The following is a 20,035-nucleotide window of genomic DNA, read 5'->3' on the forward strand; positions in this document are numbered from 1 at the left end:
AAAACATCCAGTACCAGTTCTTAGCTTAGCATATCCTCTGTTTGTAAAACTTGCTTGAAGCGTGAATTATATGTGTGAGAAAGATACTGGTAAGAGGTAGAATGCTGTCTCTTGTGCACTATATCATGTTATCAACTAGTTGCTTGGTTTGATAATCATAAAAGTGCCCGGGGAAGTGCATGGAGGCTAGGACATTTACCCTCTGTTTAGTATGTAACAAGACATCTCATTGGTCCTGCGGTTTGATTTGACTTATCTATATTAATGTTATAATTAATGATGCTATCTCAAGTAGTGGGCCCAACACAAAATGTTGGAAATATGTTGATGATTGATGTGTTGATGATTTGACCAAAACTTCATGTTTATGCCCATTTAAAAGCATGTTGGATCTACTTTAAGCCAAACAAATTCATTTATTTTGAACCCTGCTTAAAGAGGCATGGTCCGAGGTTTTTATGTTCTGTTTTCTATCTCAGATTGAGGCCTACCATTAAAACAACATGGCTCCAAATTTTGAATTTTATTGCTCCAGTGGTTTTGATATGAGAAGCAAAAATGTGTGTAACAATGCCGCACGGGATAGTACGTACAATTCCAGTGCAGTTACTACAAACCACTAGGTTTTTGTTCACACCATTTCGAGGCAAGGGGTGGGTACTTGAAATATAGAACATTGGCTTAGGAAGATTTTCATCAGGGGGGGGGGCTGGAAATTTGAAAATATTTGGTGGGCACCCTGGGAGTTTAGGTCACTAAAACACCCATTTTCCCTCTAATTTAACACAAATTTGTAACTACACTATAGGATTATTGGGCGAGGGGCTGAAAGGTATTCCAGTCCCCGCACCAAAATTATTAAGGGGGCTGAGCCCCCCAGCCCCCTTGGTCCTAAGCCTATGTAGAGGCATGAGTCATTTCAGCGTTAGGGGTACATCCTCGTAAAAACAAGGGGTCTCAACTAATCTACACCATAACCCGAGTAAACTCTAAACTGTTGTCCGCTTATTAAAGACAGAATTAAAACGACTGGTTTGCGTTTGACGTCAGTGTCAATTAAACTCCATAAGACCCTTGATTGGTTAATAGCGTGTAAATGGAAGGTCGAATCATCTGGTGCCGATCGGAGAAGAGGAATCGCAGAAAATGGCGAAAATTTACGTACTTTTACAAGTCAAAAAGCAACTATTCTAAGCGTTGTTGACATGGAGGGAAAGTTTCCTACTATTGAGATCTAACTTTTGAGACGGTCTGTATATTTGGGGGGGGGGGTGCAAGATTACGAGAAGGCGCCCTGCTTACCGCTGCGTTCAGCATCTAATCATCACGACACTTGTAAATAGACCGTGCTCGAGTTTGATTGACAGATGACGTCAGATGCAAATTAGTCTTTTTAATTCTGTCTAAAGTATTTCTTCGTTTAAAGTATTTCTTCGTTTATAATAGTAAGTACTTACCAAATATGTTTTTTTTTGATGATGTTGGATGCTTCATTAATTGTTAAATGTGCCTTTCTTTGAATTTTAGGTATTTAAGTGCTTGCATGGCCTTGAAAAGGTTGAAATAATATCTCTGCTCGCCAGGAGGAGTGAAGGAGAGTTTAAATCGTCAAAGGCCATGGCAGGCGAGTCCAAAAATTTAAAGAAACTACGATCCGTTAAAAGAAAGCTCCCTGCACTCCTGAAGAAGTCAACATGGGAAGAAACAATTGAGCGCTTCCCAAACCTGACAGATGATGAATTGCTGTGTGAGTGATAATTTTTTTACGAGGGTTGGTCAATAATATTTATTTATCTCCGCTCATGCATGAGTGTTACTTATGATCAATAAAGTTTGTACCTTTGTCTTTCAAAACACATACCAATTAGTATCAGAGTACCTTTAATAACGTAATCTCATTTGCATAAAATCATTGCTATATGTACACTGACACTTGTCAATATTGGCGGCAAATTTGAGTTGTAGTTGAGGAACGTGTAATAAAAATGTATGAAAAAAAGATAATTTCATCAAAAAAAAGCGCTAAAAATATGACTAATACAAGGTTTGCGGAATAGTAGCTGTGTCTAAAATTAGACAAACCTTTCGAAATTCAAAGTTCTGATTCAATCCAGAGCCTCTCTATGGTATGCTACTTTGATTACAAAAACATGACTTTTTGAAAACGAAGGGTTCGTCAAGAAAGAATTGTTTGTGATTTCACCGCTGGGACCTCCCTTTTTAATAATCAGTTAGATAACCAGGTACCATTTGCGTCATCGAATTGCGTCATCGAATATCCCTTATTATGTAAAGAACAATGGGTGATAAAGCCTACTCAAAATTGGAGATATTCAACATGATCCCTTATCTTGAATAAAAATGATATAGGTCGAAAAAGTATACAGCATCATTCCTATGTTATCGGTCTACAAAGTTGCAAAAAATGCGTCAGATCCATACCTTTATTCTCGAGATATTTGGACATTGTCAAAATAATTTGTTGTCTGTACTCCTCTAAGTCTGTACTTCCTTTAAGTTTGGAATCGTTTGTATTGTTTTAATTGTGTAGCCCTTGACATGGATGGAAAAAGCTTGCAAAGAATGTGCACAACTTTGTTAGAAGGAGATGAGAAGAATTCCTTCGAATATTTCAAGAAAGAAGGAGGAATTTTAAAGAAATGTACTGCAGCCGATGGCATACGTGGACCAACTGTGTTCATCAAAAAAGTGAATAAGGTAAGTTAGAAGTCACATTTGTTAGTAAAGTCTGAAGTATTTTATAACTGATTTGTTTGTTAAATTTACTTCCGTGACTGCGTGACATTCCCCAAATCTGCCTTACAACAAACGGAGATGTAAGTCCTCCTGCAGTTGCCTTTTAAAATTAAACTTGTTATAATTTGAGTTTTTATGATCCTTTTGTTTGAAGAGTTCACAGGTGCATCTGCTAAAACATAGCGTTAGAGATGACATCACGTGCATAATTTGCATAACAGACTTTGATACTGTCAGCATGGTTGTGAAGGAATTTAAAGAGAACCACCAAGCATTGATCCTCAACATAGGTAAGTGTAGAATCCAGGAGTAGAAAAATGGAATGAAAAATACCGTAAAACCCCGTCTACAAGGATATACCTAAGAAACGCCCTCAATAAAATTGGTTGCTTGTTGTATTTGGAGTTTGAGCAAATATATACTGGCACTGGGTGGCTATGCATTCCATCTAAGTATGTTGTAACACCAATCAATTGTATTGACATAATAACGACTGTTTCGTATATCAGGATCGTATAGCTCAATTGATAGAGCGTCAGACTTTGGAACTGAAGACATGCTGAAGAGAGCATGGTCCGGGCACCGGTTCCGTTTTTTCATTCTCGTTTAATTTTAACTTTTTGACATGTTCTTTTTATCTTTCTTCAAATCTACCTTTCTACTTTTAATTTTAGGTGCGTTTTTTTTTTATAGTTTTTTAATAGTTTTTTTAGTAATTTTGTGGTTTTATAGAAACTAGTAAAGGCATTTATTCTAAATAATAGCGAAACCCACGGTTAGACAGATGTGTTGTAACTACTTGTCTGTCCTCGTCTTTGCAATAAAAACCTATGTTGCACCTTTGTGCCATCCCAATTCTTGAGGTAGGGTGCGTTTTTGGCTTAAGCACGATTTTGTTTCTACTTGAAATGAAATCAAAATAAATATTGTTCTGTTGCCACAATTGCAGTTTTTTCAATAAAAAAAAAATAGATGAGGAATAATAATTATTCCATATTTGAATCTATTGTCCCATCAAGAATAGAGTGTCTTCAAAAACTTCAATCAATTCATCTGACAAAGGAAACTATTCTGGTCATTCAATTTTGTTTCGCTTGCACCTGTTATATCACAGGCGTTGGTAGAGAAGGCACACTTCTCTTGTCTTCACCGAAGTAGTGATGTAAACACTAACATGATTAATTACCATAGCTAGCAATGGACATACACTATTTTTGTTCCACTTGAACCCATACTATAGGCTATTCGCTGTCGATGTGACGTAATTAATCGGATTAACTACCATAGCAATTGATGAATACAATTTCGAATATATAGCCCTGCACTTCATCGTTCACGTGGCACCTATGCATTAAACCATAGTTGTCAAAGAAATGCTAATCACTCGCCATGTAAGATTAGTATTTATGAAAAGAGTGGTATTCAATCTATGTTTGGTGACATACGCGGGTGATTAGTGCAATCTGCTTGATGGTAGTTATTGCGATTATTACGTCACTTCGACAGCGAATTGTAGTATAGACGAATCCAACAAGCCAAGTGATGGTCAGAATTTATTCGGCCATTATACGCTGGTGAAGTTGCGTAATTAATCGGATTAATTACCATAGCAATAGGTGAAAACAATTTTGAACATATCGCGCTGCGCTACAAGCAGGTTACACTCATCACCTGTACTGTGTATGTCTGCAATCATAGATTGAATACAATACTGGTCTTTTCAAAGATCTTACAGGTGCAGCATGATATGGTTCAATGAAGAGGTACCGCCTGAACGTATCAGTGAGCGTGTTTATAGTGGTGTACGGTATTTATACGGTATCCTTATACGCATATGGGATTAGGATGGAATGTGACTTATCCGTTATCTCGGCTGTTTATAGTGGCAACCAATAGCGCTATTCTGAATCCGAGGTGGTTGAACTCTGCGTGTTCGAGGTCACCGCAATGCAATGTGGGAGGCACAAATATTTTCACAGTTTCAAATAGTTTGCCGTCGCAACGATACCGGCCTATTTTTTAACATTATTGATACAGTACTGTACCATATTTGTAGGTGATGTGTTATTACAGTGATAAATATGAGCTGGGAGAGTTATACAACCCTGTTCCACTTCCTTGAATAACGGTATCGTTAATCCCTGTCTGTTTATAGTGGCCGTATACGGAATGAATATACTGCAATATCCATCGATATCGAAGGATATCAGTTCCGTATAATATGTGCGGCAAATAGCGCTATTGGTCTGTTTATAGTGGCGACCAATACCGTATAAGATGTACTTATACTCTAAATACCGGATAATCTGGCTCACTATAAACACGCTCTACGTATAACGCGGTATATTCAAAAATTGTTTTCACCTATTGCTATGGTAGTTAATCCGATTATTACGTAACTTCGCCAGCGTATTGGAATAAAACAGGAGGATGTGAGTTCATAAGGGCAATGTCGGGGATAGGTCACAATCGATGTGGAGAGATGAGAGGTCCGACCAACAGCCATAGCGATTCAACTAATTCCAGCGGACGGTCTGTGGCTAGTAAGGAATCGTCTTTGACCACATGCGCAGATCTGTCTCGTCAGGAAGATATTTAATATCCCGAATTTATAATAGGCCTATGCCTACCAGTTCCATCGTATAACCGATCTGCTAGAGAATATTTGTTACCATGTTTAATAAATTCGTATTTATCGTATAATAAAATGTAGCCAAATGTATATTATGTGTCACACGGTTTTCTGCTGAACCACTAGCAGGCTATGTTACCACATCTATGACAATGACAAAGGTGAATTTTGATGATTTTTACGATCGTCCCGATGAGCAAATCACTGAATGCGTCTTTAGTTACCCACGCTCCTTATCCTGCCAATATTATATGAATCAAAGAAAATAAAGAAAAAATAAAATTAAACAAGAAAAAAAAGACAAAGAAAAGAAACAATAAAAGAAAAACAATAGAATAAATTAAACTAAATATGAAAAAAAAATGATCACGAAAGGAGTCTTTAGAAAATGCAAGAAAATATAAATGAAAAGTTTGAACAATATTTTGTTTATAAAAGTTTGTGTGACCGTGATGAGGCTCGAACTCACCATCTTCCGATCTAAAGAACCAAAGTCTTATGCCTTGCCAAGTGAGCTATGCTCGTGAGATGCGAAATAAAGATAAAATAATACATTGTATACCTGCTTGTGTCGGTAAATGATTTGCTCAAATTCCATAATGATATAATATTGTGGAGGGCGCTAGCGTGAAATATGCTATCATCACAGTCGCTTCTATTCCTTATAGACGGGTTTCTACGGTATTACAAATTATACAAGACAATTTGTAGTGATAGTCTGGCAGAGTTTGTAGTTAGGGTACTGCTGGCGCATAAGGTCTAGTTCACTGTTGGACCATGGAAATAAGAGCAGCTCTATAAAATATGGTACCGGTATTGTTTGTTTATTAACTGGGTTAACGCATGGTTTTTTTTTCTGCACGTTGTTGATTGGCACATAGAAGCTCAAAATATTGCCTGTTGCGTGTGCCCGGCTGTTCTCAGATTCAGTAGACCATTTTCCCTGGTACTTCTGTAAATAATATTCTTATATCCATATTCAAATTTCGCCTTTCACTTACGGTTCCCAGACATAGTAGTCTGGGCCACTCAACTTTAGAAGTGGCGTATGTGCCTACCGACATAGAGAAGTAGGGGACTATCGTATCGATATACGACCGTAGAATGTGGCTTGAAAAGGGGGTGATGGGTATCTTGAAAAGGGGGTCATGGGTATAACAAAAATATAAAAACGGGGTTATTTGGTACACAATTTTGCAAAAAGGGGTCATCGGGAAAAAGATTTATTCTGCTCCGCAGCCATTTTGGTTTACGTTCCCTCCACACAAATAGCGGAACCAAACTGACTGCTGTGTTCCAAATTGGCTGAAATAGGAAAATTTGAAAGTTGTGTTAATAGCTTTAACATAGTCAAAATGGCAATTGTACAACGCATATTGCACTCACAATTTCATTTTGAGCGATATTACATCATTTAATATTTCAGGCGGTGAACCAGTACCAGTAGTCATATCACCGCCACCATTTAAATATAACAAGGTGTTCAAATGCACTTCGGTGGAGTCAGGAGTCCTGGAAATCGTAGGTAAATGGAGCGAACCAATAGAATGGGCGAAGTTAAATCCAGCAGGTAAGTTTTACAGATTTGTAATACAATAGCCACTTTTTTACAATGACAAGTTTGACATTACAGCAATGAGTGGTGCCTAACAATATGCAGACTATTGTTCTCTTTGTAATTATACTGACCTCCCATTGCAATATTGCACAGGTAAATCAGAAACATGGGTTTGTGGACTTAACACGGTTTAAGCTCTTCATATTTATGATATTGTCTTCCGAGATCTCCTCTGTCTCAGAAATGATCCAGAAGCTTGATTGGGACAGCCTTCAAGTCAGACGTCTATACTACCAATCCGTTATGTTCTTTAAAATCCAATATCAACTTGTCAACATCGGCCTGCCTCCCTGTTACCAGTGCATCACATCCTCCATCCGGCATAACCATCCCCTGTGTTATCGCCAGCCCAGTGCAACTATAGATGTCTACAACTATTCATTCTTTCCAAGAACAATCCCCCCGAATCAGTTGTGTGTGCGCCCTCCATCTGTGCTTTCAAGCCCATAGCACTGAGTTCAATCAGTGCTATTTCGCCACCGGCCAGCCTGAAGACACTTTAAACCAGCCAGCCCACTTTTTACTCGCACCTTTTGATGTACAGCACCAAATTTATGTTTTTAGCACCGCACCGACTGCGAGGTCCAAACAACCCACTTCCAGTTTAGCTCAACGAGCTGTTATAAGAAGCCACTGAAGACTGAAGATATCTACATACACATTTTATCTTTAAACTATTTTCAGATTTCGCAGTAGATATCCTACAGGAAGAAGTAGATGTCCTCGAAGACAGTTAAAAACAAAGTTGTACCCGTTTTAACCATATGGACCGAGAGGAAGACTCAGGTAGGTTGTAAATGTATTTGTATGTTACAACAACGAATAATTTTCAATGACTTTAACAATTTTTTCAGAAGAGGGGGTCGAAATTGCCCATTTTGGCAGTATATCGAGTAATTTTTTTTACATTTTCGATGTACTATTTGCAGTATATAAAAACAAAGGTAGCAAGTTTCTATTTTCCTAAAAATGGCAAAACAGTTTATTTTAACTTTACAACTGAATATCATGTATCAACAATATGGCTAGAAAATGTGAAACGTGTGTTACCGTAACGCGTTTTACCGACCATTTTGCAGTTGACAAAAAAGTATAACTTGAATTATTGTTCTTATTCCAGTATTATAAACCATAGCATAGTAATTGATTAAAATAGAACCCAATTTGTTGTAGACTGGTTAGTTTTTGGACATAGTTGGGATAAAGTTGATTTTTTCAATTAATATTTGGGGGGAATATAGGTATCTAGCCTTGAATTCATTAGCCTGTGATCTGCAAAAGTATGTACGAATTTGTATTAACCCGTGATAGCAATGTTTTGCCTGAATTTATACTAGGATTTAAGGATCTAGATATCTAGAATTCCATTTGTGAAAGTTGTATAAAAATTGGAGTTGTCGTTTTCTTCAAATGGCTGTGTTGTAAGCAAAATGGCTATGTTTAAAAATGTGTTGTATGTATTCATACTGGGTACTACCAATTTAATGTATGAATTCATACTAGTCAATGCTAGCAATGTGTTGTATGAATTCATAGGTACTACCAATTTAATGTATGAATTCATACTAGTCAATGCTAGCAATGACTATCGTAAATTTCATAGCACTGAGACGGCCTTGCTACGTGTGCAGAATGACTTACTTCGGGCAGTAAACAAACATCAAGAAGCTGTGTTGATATTACTCGATTACTCAGCTGCGTTCGACACAATTGATCATAAGATTCTTATTCGGCGCTTGTGTCAACGCTACGGCATCACAGACACTGCCCTGAAGTGGTTTTCTTCATATGTACAAGGCCGTACTCAGTGCATTGATATCAATGGTATTTTATCTGACGGATACCCGCTTGATGAAGGTGTCCCACAGGGCTCGGTATGTGGCCCCTTATTTTTTTCTATGTATACGGCACCTATAGGTGACATAATTGCAGCCCACGGTTTGAGTCACATGATATATGCGGACGATACACAACTGTATCTGATTTTAGATCCATCAAAGCGTCTCGACGGTATAAACAAGTTTGAGAAATGTGTTGATATCAAAGCATGGGCTGTGTGCAATAAGTTAATGCTAAATGACTCTAAAACGGAAGTTATCCATCTTTGTTCTCGTTTTATAAATACACCTTCTTTGCCACCTCTTGCCATTGGAGACTCAGCCATTAGTGCATCAAAAGCAGCGCGTGATCTTGGTGTGGTCATTGATGAGAGCCTTGATATGAAAGATCACCTTAAAAATGTGTCTAAAGCTGCCTCCTTTGCCATTTATAGGATAGGTAAGATTCGCAAATATCTTGACCAAAACGCAACAGAACGGTTAGTTCATGCTTTCGTGTCTTCGCGATTGGATTGCTGTACTAGTCTTTTATTTGGTCTTCCTCAGTGTGACATTGCCAAGCTGCAGCGAATTCAAAATTCTGCCGCTAGATTGGTGTCAAGGGTCAAATATCGCGATCACATTACGCCAGTGCTTTTCGATCTCCACTGGCTCCCTGTTGTGTATCGTATTGAGTTCAAGATATTGCTTATCACTTTTAAAGCTTTAAATGCTCTTGCTCCATCTTATATTGCCGATCTTTTAATCACATACAATTCTCCGTCTACCATCAAGGGGTAAAACTCAATTTTATGGCGAGCGGGCTTTCTGTAATGCTGCACACCTTCTGTGGAACAAACTTCAGGCTCACATTAAATCATCTTCATCTGTTGCACATTTCAAAAGTCAGCTGAAAACACATTTGTTCAAATTGCTTTTAATAATTCATAGGAGCCTTATTTGGTCATTATTTATGATCCTGCGTTGCGTTTCGACTTTTTAATTGTCTTTACCCCCGCAGTTTGGTTCCCTGCGTTTCGATACTGTATTTTTCCTGTGTAATTATGTTGTATTTTTAAATGATTACTTAAGCTTTACCTTGCACATATATTATTTTTGGTTTGTTTCAGTGTACTTGCGCTCGTTAAATGTGCAATGTTAGCTTATCTTTATGCAGTGTTTTGGTATAGGTTTTAATCTTGTTATTAATCATGTTAATTGGTTTTATATGTGCATAGTTTTTAACCAGTGTAATTTATATATTTGCTTTCCATGTATAAATTTGTATCATGAGTTATTATCATGTTTATTGTAAAGCGCTTTGAAATATTATATTGTACTGCGCTATATAAGAAATAAATTATTATTCTTATTCTTCTTATTATTATTAGCAATGTGTTGTATGAATTCATAGGTACTACCAATTTTATGTATGAATTCATACTAGTCAATGATAGCAATGTGTTGTATGAATTCATACTAGGTGCTACCAATTTAATGTATGAATTCATACTAGTCAATGCTAGCAATGTGTTGTATGAATTCATACTATAGGTACTACCAATTTTATGTATGAATTCATACTAGTCAATGCTAGCAATGTGTTGTATGAATTCATAGGTACTACCAAATTTATGTATGAATTCATACTAGTCAATGCTAGCAATGTGTTGTATGAATTCATACTAGCCAATGCTAGCAATGTGTTGTATGAATTCATACTAGGTACTACCAATTTAATGTATGAATTCATACTAGTCAATACTAGCGATGTGTTGTATGAATTCATACTAGGTACCAACTTGAACTTAATGTATGAATTCATACTAGTCAATGCTAGCAATGTGTTGTATGAATTCATACTGGGTAATACCAATTTAATGTATGAATTCATACTAGTCAATGCTAGCAATGTGTTGTATAAATTCATACTAGGTACCCTACCAATTTAATGTATGAATTCATACTAGTCAATGCTAGCAATGTGTTGTATGAATTCATACTAGGTACTACTAATTTAATGTATGAATTCATACTAGTCAATGCTAGCAATGTGTTGTATGAATTCATACTAGGTGCTACCAATTTAATGTATGAATTCATACTAGTCAATGCTAGCAATGTGTTGTATGAATTCATACTAGGTACTACCAATTTAATGTATGAATTCATACTAGTCAATGCTAGCAATGTGTTGTATGAATTCATACTAGCTACTACCAATTTAATGTATGAATTCATACTAGTCAATGCTAGCAATGTGTTGTATGAATTCATACTAGGTGCTACCAATTTAATGTATGAATTCATACTAGTCAATGGTAGCAATGTGTTGTATGAATTCATACTAGCTACTACCAATTTAATGTATGAATTCATACTAGTCAATGGTAGCAATGTGTTGTATGAATTCATACTAGGTACTACCAATTTAATGTATGAATTCATAATAGGCATAGCTTGCAATCTGATATATGAATTCATACTAGTCGATGCTAGCAATGTGTTGTATGAATTCATACTAGGTACTACCAATTTAATGTATGAATTCATAAGAGGCATAGCTTGCAAACTGATGTATGAATTCATACTAGTCAAAGCTAGCAATGTGATGTATGAATTCATACTGGGTAATACCAATTTAATGTATGAATTCATACTAGCCAATGCTAGCAATGTGTTGTATGAATTCATAGGTACTACCAATTTAATGTATGAATTCATACTGGCCAGTGATTTCAAAATGTTATGGTGTATATAGGAACTACCAATTTAATGTATAATTAAACTTCCGATATTTGAGGATTTTCGTATCAAAACTAATGTTATAACAATTATTTAAACCTTCAAAATTGTATTTTTTAGTTTACGCACATTTTAAATCTGTAAATCACTACCATAATTGGCAATTTTTTCCCGTTGGCGGGGTGAATGACGAATTGGACAAATCAGAATGAAATTTAAGGGGAAATCTTTTAATCACGCCCTTAATTGGCACTTTTTGGCCGTTGGTGGGGTGAATGACGAATTGGACCAATCAGAATGAAGAAAAAATAGTATAAAAGGAAGGCACAAGTGTGAAGACAATCAAAAGTCTCCAAGAATTCAGCGAGAACAGATCTATTGCAGAATTAACGAAACTAGTTATAATAATTATTTAAACCTCCGAAATTTTATTCTTTCTTAGTCCAAAACCTTGGACATATCAGTGAGGGCCGGACTGAATTATTACCATACCAAAGTACAGACAGCGTACGAGATTCAGATGGCGGTACCTATCCACGTCGGTTTAAAACCTGAAAAACAACAACACACATTTTGGGACTTTGAAACTTTAAAAAAAAATTTCAACACACATTTTGGGACTTAGTCGTTTTTCTTGAAAATTTCAGCACACCCGTATTATTAGTCCATAATGTATTTTTACCCCACTTTATTAAAACCTGAAAAATAACACACATTTTGGGACTTAGAAACTTTTTCAAAAAATTTCAACACAAATTTCGGGACTTAGTCATTTTTCAGAAAAATTTCAAAACCTGAAAAACAACAACACACATTTGAAACTTTTTTCAAAAAAATTCAACACACATTTTGGGACTTAGTCATTTTTCAGAAAAATGTCAACACACGTGTATAGTGCATGCATATGTATATTTACCCCACTCTATTAAAACCTGAAAAACAACAACACACATTTGAAACTTTTAAAGAAATTTCAACACACATTTTATTTTGGGACTTAGTCGTTTTTCTTGAAAATATCAGCACACGCGTATTATTATTCCATAATGTATTTTTACCCCACTTTATTAAAACGTGAAAAACAACACACATTTTGGGACTTGGAAAACTTTTTCAAAAAATTTCAACACACATTTCGGGACTTTTTCAGAAAAATGTCAACACACGTGTATTGTGCATGCATATGTATTTTTACCTCACTCTATTAAAACCTGAAAAACAACTACACACATTTTGGGACTTAGACAATTTTTCAAAAAATTTCAACACACATTTTGGGACTAAGTCATTTCACTAAAAAGATATTTTCAGGCGCGAGAGCTTCGCACGCTACGCTTCGCCTTCAATATTTTAAGCAGTACCTTTTTTGGTCCTGGTGACAACCCTGCCAGTGAGTGCAATATGATATATGAATTCATTCAGTGCTAGAAATGTGATGTATAAATTCATATTACCCATTGCTAGCAATATGGTGTATGAATTCATACCAGCCAGTGATCGTAAATTAATGCTAGAATTCATACTAGGCTGTGATTTTATACAGGTGAGGAAAATTGGTAAGGATTTATTTTCTTACCTCCAAAAGTATTAGCTGGTAAGGATTTTATTCTTTACCTCGAAGAAAAAAAAATGAAATCTGATGTTAATTCATACTAGCTAACCGAAAAGGTTTTGTATGTATGTTCATTAATTCATACTATGCATACTAGAATGTCATCAATGAATTGTCACTACCCAGTAATTGCAATGTACCAGTCAGTGCTAGAAAAACAAATTTAACAGGTGAAGGAAGTTTGCAAGAATTTATTTGACGGGTAAGAAAAATTTGTAAGGATTTATCTTCTTACCTCGTTAGTGTTCTAACAAGTTATGTATGTGATGTATTAATTCATACTATGCAAAATAGAATGTTATGGTATATGAATTTATATCAGTCACTTCTAGAAATGTGATATATGAATTCATATTACCCAGTGCTTGCAATAATGCTGTATGAATCCAGCCAGTGATAATAATTTGATGAATAAATTCACACTACTAGCCTGTGATTTGCAAAATTATGTATGACTTCGTATTAACCAGTGCTAGCAATGTTTTGCCTAAATTTACACTCGGTAAGGAAAATTGGTAATGATTTATTTTCTTACCTCCAAAAATATTAGCTATTCGGCGCTGGTCGGGGCCGTCTGGCACTCACAAAAAAAAATTATCCGGAATTTTTTTTCTTTAAATTTTTTAAATTCTTTTTTTAAGAACATTTCCGGAAATTTAATGTATGAATTCATACTAGTCAATGGTAGCAATGTATTTTATGAATTCATACTAGGTACTACCAATTTAATGTATGAATTCATACTAGTCAATGGTAGTAATGTGTTGTATAAATTCATACTAGGTACTACCAATTTAACCCTAACACCGACCCACGCTTTTTGATATCGGAAGTCAAAGAAGATCCGAATTTTTCAAGAAGAAGAAGAATTTTGACTTGGCACCCCCGGGATTCGAACCTTTGACCCCCTCGCTCGCGGACCCCCCGATCGCGGACCGGTAGCTGCACGGGTTATTGCTGCCCGACCAGCAATTCCGTGAGCATATCACACTTGGGGTGATTGCGTCATCGCAGACCCTGGGATTCATGCATGCGCAAAATTTTTCATCGTGGTATTCTGTATGAATTCATACCAGCCAGTAATTTGATGAATGAATTATGAATTCGTATTAACCTGTGCTAGCAATTTTTTGCCTAAATTTATACTCGGTAAGGAAAATTGGTAATGATTTATTTTCTAACTTTCAAAAATGTTAGCTATTCGGCGCTGGTCGGGGCCGTCTGGCACTCACAAAAAGAAAATATCCGGAATTTTTTTTCTTTAAATTTTTTTGATACTTTTTTTAAAAAACATTTCCGGAAGTGGATGAGAAGTGCCCTACCAATTTAATGTATGAATTCATACTAGTCAATGCTAACAAAGTGTTGTATGAATTCATAGGTACTACCAAATTATGTATGAATTCATACTAGTCAATGCTAGCAATGTGTTGTATGAATTCATAGGTACTACCAAATTATGTATGAATTCATACTAGTCAATGGTAGCAAAGTGTTGTATGAATTCATACTATGTACCCTACCAATTTAATGTATGAATTCATACCAGTCAATGCTAGCAATGTGTTGTATAAATTCATACTAGCTACTACCAATTTAATGTATGAATTCATAGCTACTACCAATTTAATGTATGAATTCATACTAGTCAATGGTAGCAATGTGTTGTATGAATTCATACTAGCTACTACCAATTTAATGTATGAATTCATACTAGCCAATGCTAGCAATGTGTTTTATGAATTCATACTAGCTACTACCAATTTAATGTATGAATTCATACTAGTCAATTCTAACAATGTGTTGTATGAATTCATACTAGGTACTACCAATTTAATGTATGAATTCATACTAGTCAATGGTAGCAATGTGTTGTATAAATTCATACCAGGTACCAACTTAATGTATGAATTCATACTAGTCAATGGTAGCAATGTGTTGTATAAATTCATACTAGGTACTACCAATTTAATGTATGAATTCGTAATAGGCATAGCTTGCAATCTGATGTATGAATTCATACTAGCCAGTATTTTGAAATGCTATTATATAAGTCAACATTTAGGGCACACACAATTCTATTATTAAAACAATTAACATAGGCCTTAAAAATATCATGGCTGCCTTAGTAACACCTACCTTTCAGAATTTAATCACTCCATAAACCTTCTCGCGCCTCGCATATTACAACCATACTCGTCCAGTTACCTAAAACCTCCCATTCATGAAACAGTAACAAACACGTGTGTTGAAATATTTCTGAAAAATGACTAAGTCCCGAAATGTGTGTTGAATTTTTTTGACAAAGTTTCTAAGTCCCAAAATGTCTGTTGTTTTTCAGGTTTTAATAGAGTCGGGTAAAAATACATATGCATGCACTATACACGTGTGTTGAAATTTTTAAAGAAAAATGACTAAGTCCCCAAATGTGTGTTGAAATTTTTTGAAAAATTTTCTAAGTCCCAAAATGTGTGTTGTTTTTCAGGTTTTAATAAAGTGGTGTATAAAACCTAAAAAACAACACACATTTTGGGACTTTTTGGTCCTGGTGATGCAATATGATATACGAATTCATACCATTCATATTACCCAGGGCTAGCAATATGGTGTATGAATTCATACCAGCCAGTGATCGTAATTTGATGCTAGAATTCATACTAGGCTGTGATTTACAGGTGAGGAAAATTGGTAAGGATTTATTTTCTTACCTCCAAAAATATTAGCTGGTAAGGATTTAATTCTTTACCTCGAAGAAAAAAAAATGCAATCTGAAATTTGAATTCATACTAGCTAACCGAAAAGGTTTTGTATGTATGCTCATTAATTCATACTATGCATACTAGAATGTCATCAATGAATTGTCACTACCCGGTAATTGCAATATACCAGTCAGTGCTAGAAAAACAAATTTAACAGGTGAAGAATACCATGCAAAATAGAATGTTATCAATGCATTTTCACTACCCAGTGACTGCAATATGATATATGCATTCATACCAGTCAGTGCTAGAAATCTGATGTATAAATTCATATTACCCAGTGCTAGCAATATGATGTATGAATTCATACCAGCCAGTGATCGTAATTTGATACTAGGCTGTGATTTGCAGGTGAGGAAAATTGGTAAGGATTTATTTTCTTGCCTCCAAAAATATTAGCTGGTAAGGATTTAATTCTTTACCTCGAAGAAAAAAAATTAAAATTCATACTATGCATACTAGAATGTCATCAATGAATTGTCACTACCCAGTAATTGCAATATACCAGTCAGTGCTTGAAAAACATATTTAACAGGTGAAGGAAGTTAGCAAGAATTTTTGACAGGTAAAGAAAATTTGTAAGGATTTATCTTCTTACCTCGTAAGTGTCCTAACAAGTATAAGCAATGAGTGAATATTCTTAGTCATCCAATAGTTCTTAACAGAATTTTGCTTGTTTCGTTGAGTCTCCCGGCGAAATTATCTCGTTGTTGAAATCATCGCAATTAATTCTTTTCGTTGTTTTATATTATTGTTTATTTGTTACTTTATAATGTGCAATTAACACCCAGCCCAACTTACCATTCAATGGGAGCAAGATGCTGTTGCCTTTATCTTGCTGAGAGTGCACGTGCTAGTAACCTCTCCTCTCCTGGGTTATTTCTCGCCTCATGTGCCGGTCACATTTCGCTTACTTCCATACTTTGTATTATTGTTCTTGTATAATGTTATATTGTGCATTTAATAACACCCAGCCCAACTTACCATTCAATGGGAGCAAGGTGCTGTTGATCTTCGCTGAGAGTGCAAGTGCTGGTAACCTCTCCTCTCCTGGGTTATCATGCTTTTTCATGTGCCGGTCACATCACCAAATGTGTTTTGTATGATATCATATTTTGTATTTTAATTTGTACATTTTATATTACTTGCTACTTGTATTGATTTAAAAACAATTTGCCTATTCTCATGTTATAGTAATATTATTGTATTTTGTATATATTATCATGTTGTATCATGTGTAAGTTTAAGTTATTTTTGGTAGTTTTTAAGGTTTTGCATTGTTTTATCTGTAAAGCGCCCTGAGGCTTTTCTGCATAGGGCGCTATATTAAATCTTTGTTTATTATTATTATTATTACTATCCTCTTAAAACCGTGCAAATCCCCAAATCGAAAAAAAAAGCCGTAGCGCGTGCACTATACTCGGAATGAAAAATGGACCTTTCCACAAACTGACGTCTTACGACGCAACACCAGCAAGTGACTTGACAATCCCGTTCTCTCGAATTATTTTTCTCTTCCATTTCTGCAGTGACGTAGCGACAGGGGTCGGGGTCAGGGGGGGGGGGAGGTGGGGGGCGGGGTCAAGGGGGGGCGGGGGGCAAGGGGGCACGTGCACGTGACCAATTCAGCATCGATTCTACGCCCCTCCTACTGGTATTTCCAGCTTTCTGATTGGCGCAATCTTTTAAACACGCCCACAATGACGAAAAATAGTAAAAAAGGCAGGTAAAAGTGTGAAGACAATCATTAGGCTCTACGTATTCAGCGAGAGTAGATCTATTGCAGAATTAATGAAACTAGTTAAGAACGGTAACCTTCGAATGGAATCGCATGGTACGATGCCCTTACTCAACAGCAAACTGGCCCAGGCGATGTATGACGAATGTTTTGACGAGAATCAAACTCTCGACAATGAGCTCGACATGGCCCTTTGGGAAGTTCCCAACTCTCCTAGTGGTACGAACTCGGAGAAACATATCGCTGCAACGGATTCCGACATGGCAAATACCTACAGCTATATGGATGTGCACGAAGGAGTCAATCCAGCTATACCGACGGCGGATGATTTGGAAGACCTCGTTAAAGAATTGATCGGACCGCAGCCAGAAGTAATGGTGGAAAGTTACAAACCACTCTATCTCCCGCAAATCGAAAACGGATGTTTAGATAGGCTCCCGCATCTCATGTTCGTCGAAGCCGAGAAAGGAGCGTTGACAGTTGTAGTGTGTAACCCGGAAGAAGCTCGCACGCTACTTCAAACTCACTTAGAAAATAGCGTGATGAAACATTTGAGCGACGAACAAGTGTGCCGACGCCTTGAGTTGGTAGTAAAGAAACTGCTTTTACCGTCTCACCCCAGCGTCAAATTCACTTATGTCATGTGTGAAAAGAAAGAATTCAATCAATATCCAAAACCTTTGGACATATCAGTGAGGGCCGGACTGAACTATTACCGTACTAAAGTACCTATTTCATACAGCAAGGCAGCCAACTACGCGTATGAGATTCAGATGGCGGTACCTATCCCCGTCGGTCTGGACGAGACCAACGGAGCCGACGTGGTGAAGTTGATCGGTCGAGAAAATAACGGCAACTCCGCTCAGGTGCAATTATTTCCGTACGTGATGTCAGTTAGTTTCGGGTCTATGCAAGACATCGTAACCATCGCAGACCCCGACGAACAACTGAAAATGTTCTTCGCAGAAGAATGCCAACTTCCAACCATGCTAGGACGGACGGACTGCAAAGTAGCTTTCCCGTCAAAGAATTTTGGTCACAATTTCTCTTTCGAACTAGGAACGTGGAAACGCGCGAAAGCGTTCGAACCGTTGATAATACGCACATCACTCAAAATGCCACCCGCTACTAAAGTAATCGCGGAAGACAGTATTGCCAGAGGAGTCGCCAGATTCGTCAACGCCTGCTACCCAGGACTTCTTTCCAACAACACGGAATCGGTTCAAGGGGTGAATGAGTCTAACGTGACCAATTTGCAATTGGCAAATATCGCCCCGGAGAAACAGGTGGTTGTTGAATGCGGCGATGATGCGCCGAATGAATTAAGCTCATCGGCGTCGTCAGTTGATGAAGACCATCAAAGACGAAACGTAGCACTTGAAAAACAGCTCAATGATGCAATTGAGATCATAGAAACGTTGAAAATAGAAAGAGAAGAATTCGTTAGAGAGATCGCCTCTTTTTCGTCTTGAAGCACCTCTGAGCAATTTGTAACATTTGTTTTTGACCCGCTAGGGGAAGTGTGTTGGAGACAATACGTACAATATTGTGAAGCAGATGAACCCAATCAACAATATGCCGTGATTTGTAACGTAAAATGAAACAATTGAAAATGTTTTTCAATTTATAAATGCCAGCAAACTCGAGGTGGCCGAAGAGGACGTTAAAGTCCTCGACCGCGAAGCACGGTGGTACGAACGGGGATTTAAAGAAGCCATCTGGTGCGAGCAGAACAACCATCCCTCAACCGTGGTGGAGGACTCAGAAACAACCTCTCACACGCCAGGGACAGAACCATCCGAACTCTACCTCGCCAAATGACGTCACAGGGCCTGCGTCATCGGGTCTCAAGGTGTATAACATGATAACATCACAACCCAGCTGAAGGTCCGTGGTACTGACCGCAACGTTGGTTGCTCCAAGGTACATGTACGCGGATTATTCTGGTTGAATAGATTGAAATCATTCTCTCACGATATATAAAAGTGTACATTTTGGACAAATTTGAGGTAAAAACACACATGTTGCAGAAAATCACCCAATAATACTAGGTACTACCATCAATGTATGAATTCATACTAGTCAATGCTAGCAATGTGTTGTATGAATTCATACTAGGTACTACCAATTAAATGTATAAATTCATACTAGTCAATGGTAGCAATCTGATGTATGAATTAATACTAGCCAATGATTTGAAATGTTTTGTATGTAATTTAGGTACAACCGATTTAATGTATGAATTCATGCTAGTCAATGTTAGCAATGTGTTGTATGAATTCATAATATGTAATATACTACTAAAGGCTAGCAATGTGTTGTAATTTCTTTACTCTAAATCGTGCCGTATCTATACC

At 36.8% G+C, this 20,035-nt stretch overlaps 1 protein-coding gene across 1 annotated transcript in view; it reads left to right on the forward strand.

The window, feature by feature from the left end:
- LOC140136010 (uncharacterized) overlaps positions 1-20,035 on the forward strand; it is a 117,141-nt gene that overhangs the window by 44,226 nt on the left and 52,880 nt on the right. The window contains exons 15-19 of the mRNA XM_072157719.1: positions 1,528-1,747; positions 2,552-2,718; positions 2,912-3,047; positions 6,816-6,959; positions 7,692-7,793. Coding sequence (XP_072013820.1) covers positions 1,528-1,747; positions 2,552-2,718; positions 2,912-3,047; positions 6,816-6,959; positions 7,692-7,744 — 720 coding nt within the window. The 3' untranslated portion in view covers positions 7,745-7,793. The remainder of the gene's footprint in view (positions 1-1,527; positions 1,748-2,551; positions 2,719-2,911; positions 3,048-6,815; positions 6,960-7,691; positions 7,794-20,035) is intronic.

The sequence above is a fragment of the Amphiura filiformis genome, chromosome 16, assembly GCF_039555335.1.
Source record: "Amphiura filiformis chromosome 16, Afil_fr2py, whole genome shotgun sequence".
NCBI classification, from domain to species: domain Eukaryota; kingdom Metazoa; phylum Echinodermata; class Ophiuroidea; order Amphilepidida; family Amphiuridae; genus Amphiura; species Amphiura filiformis.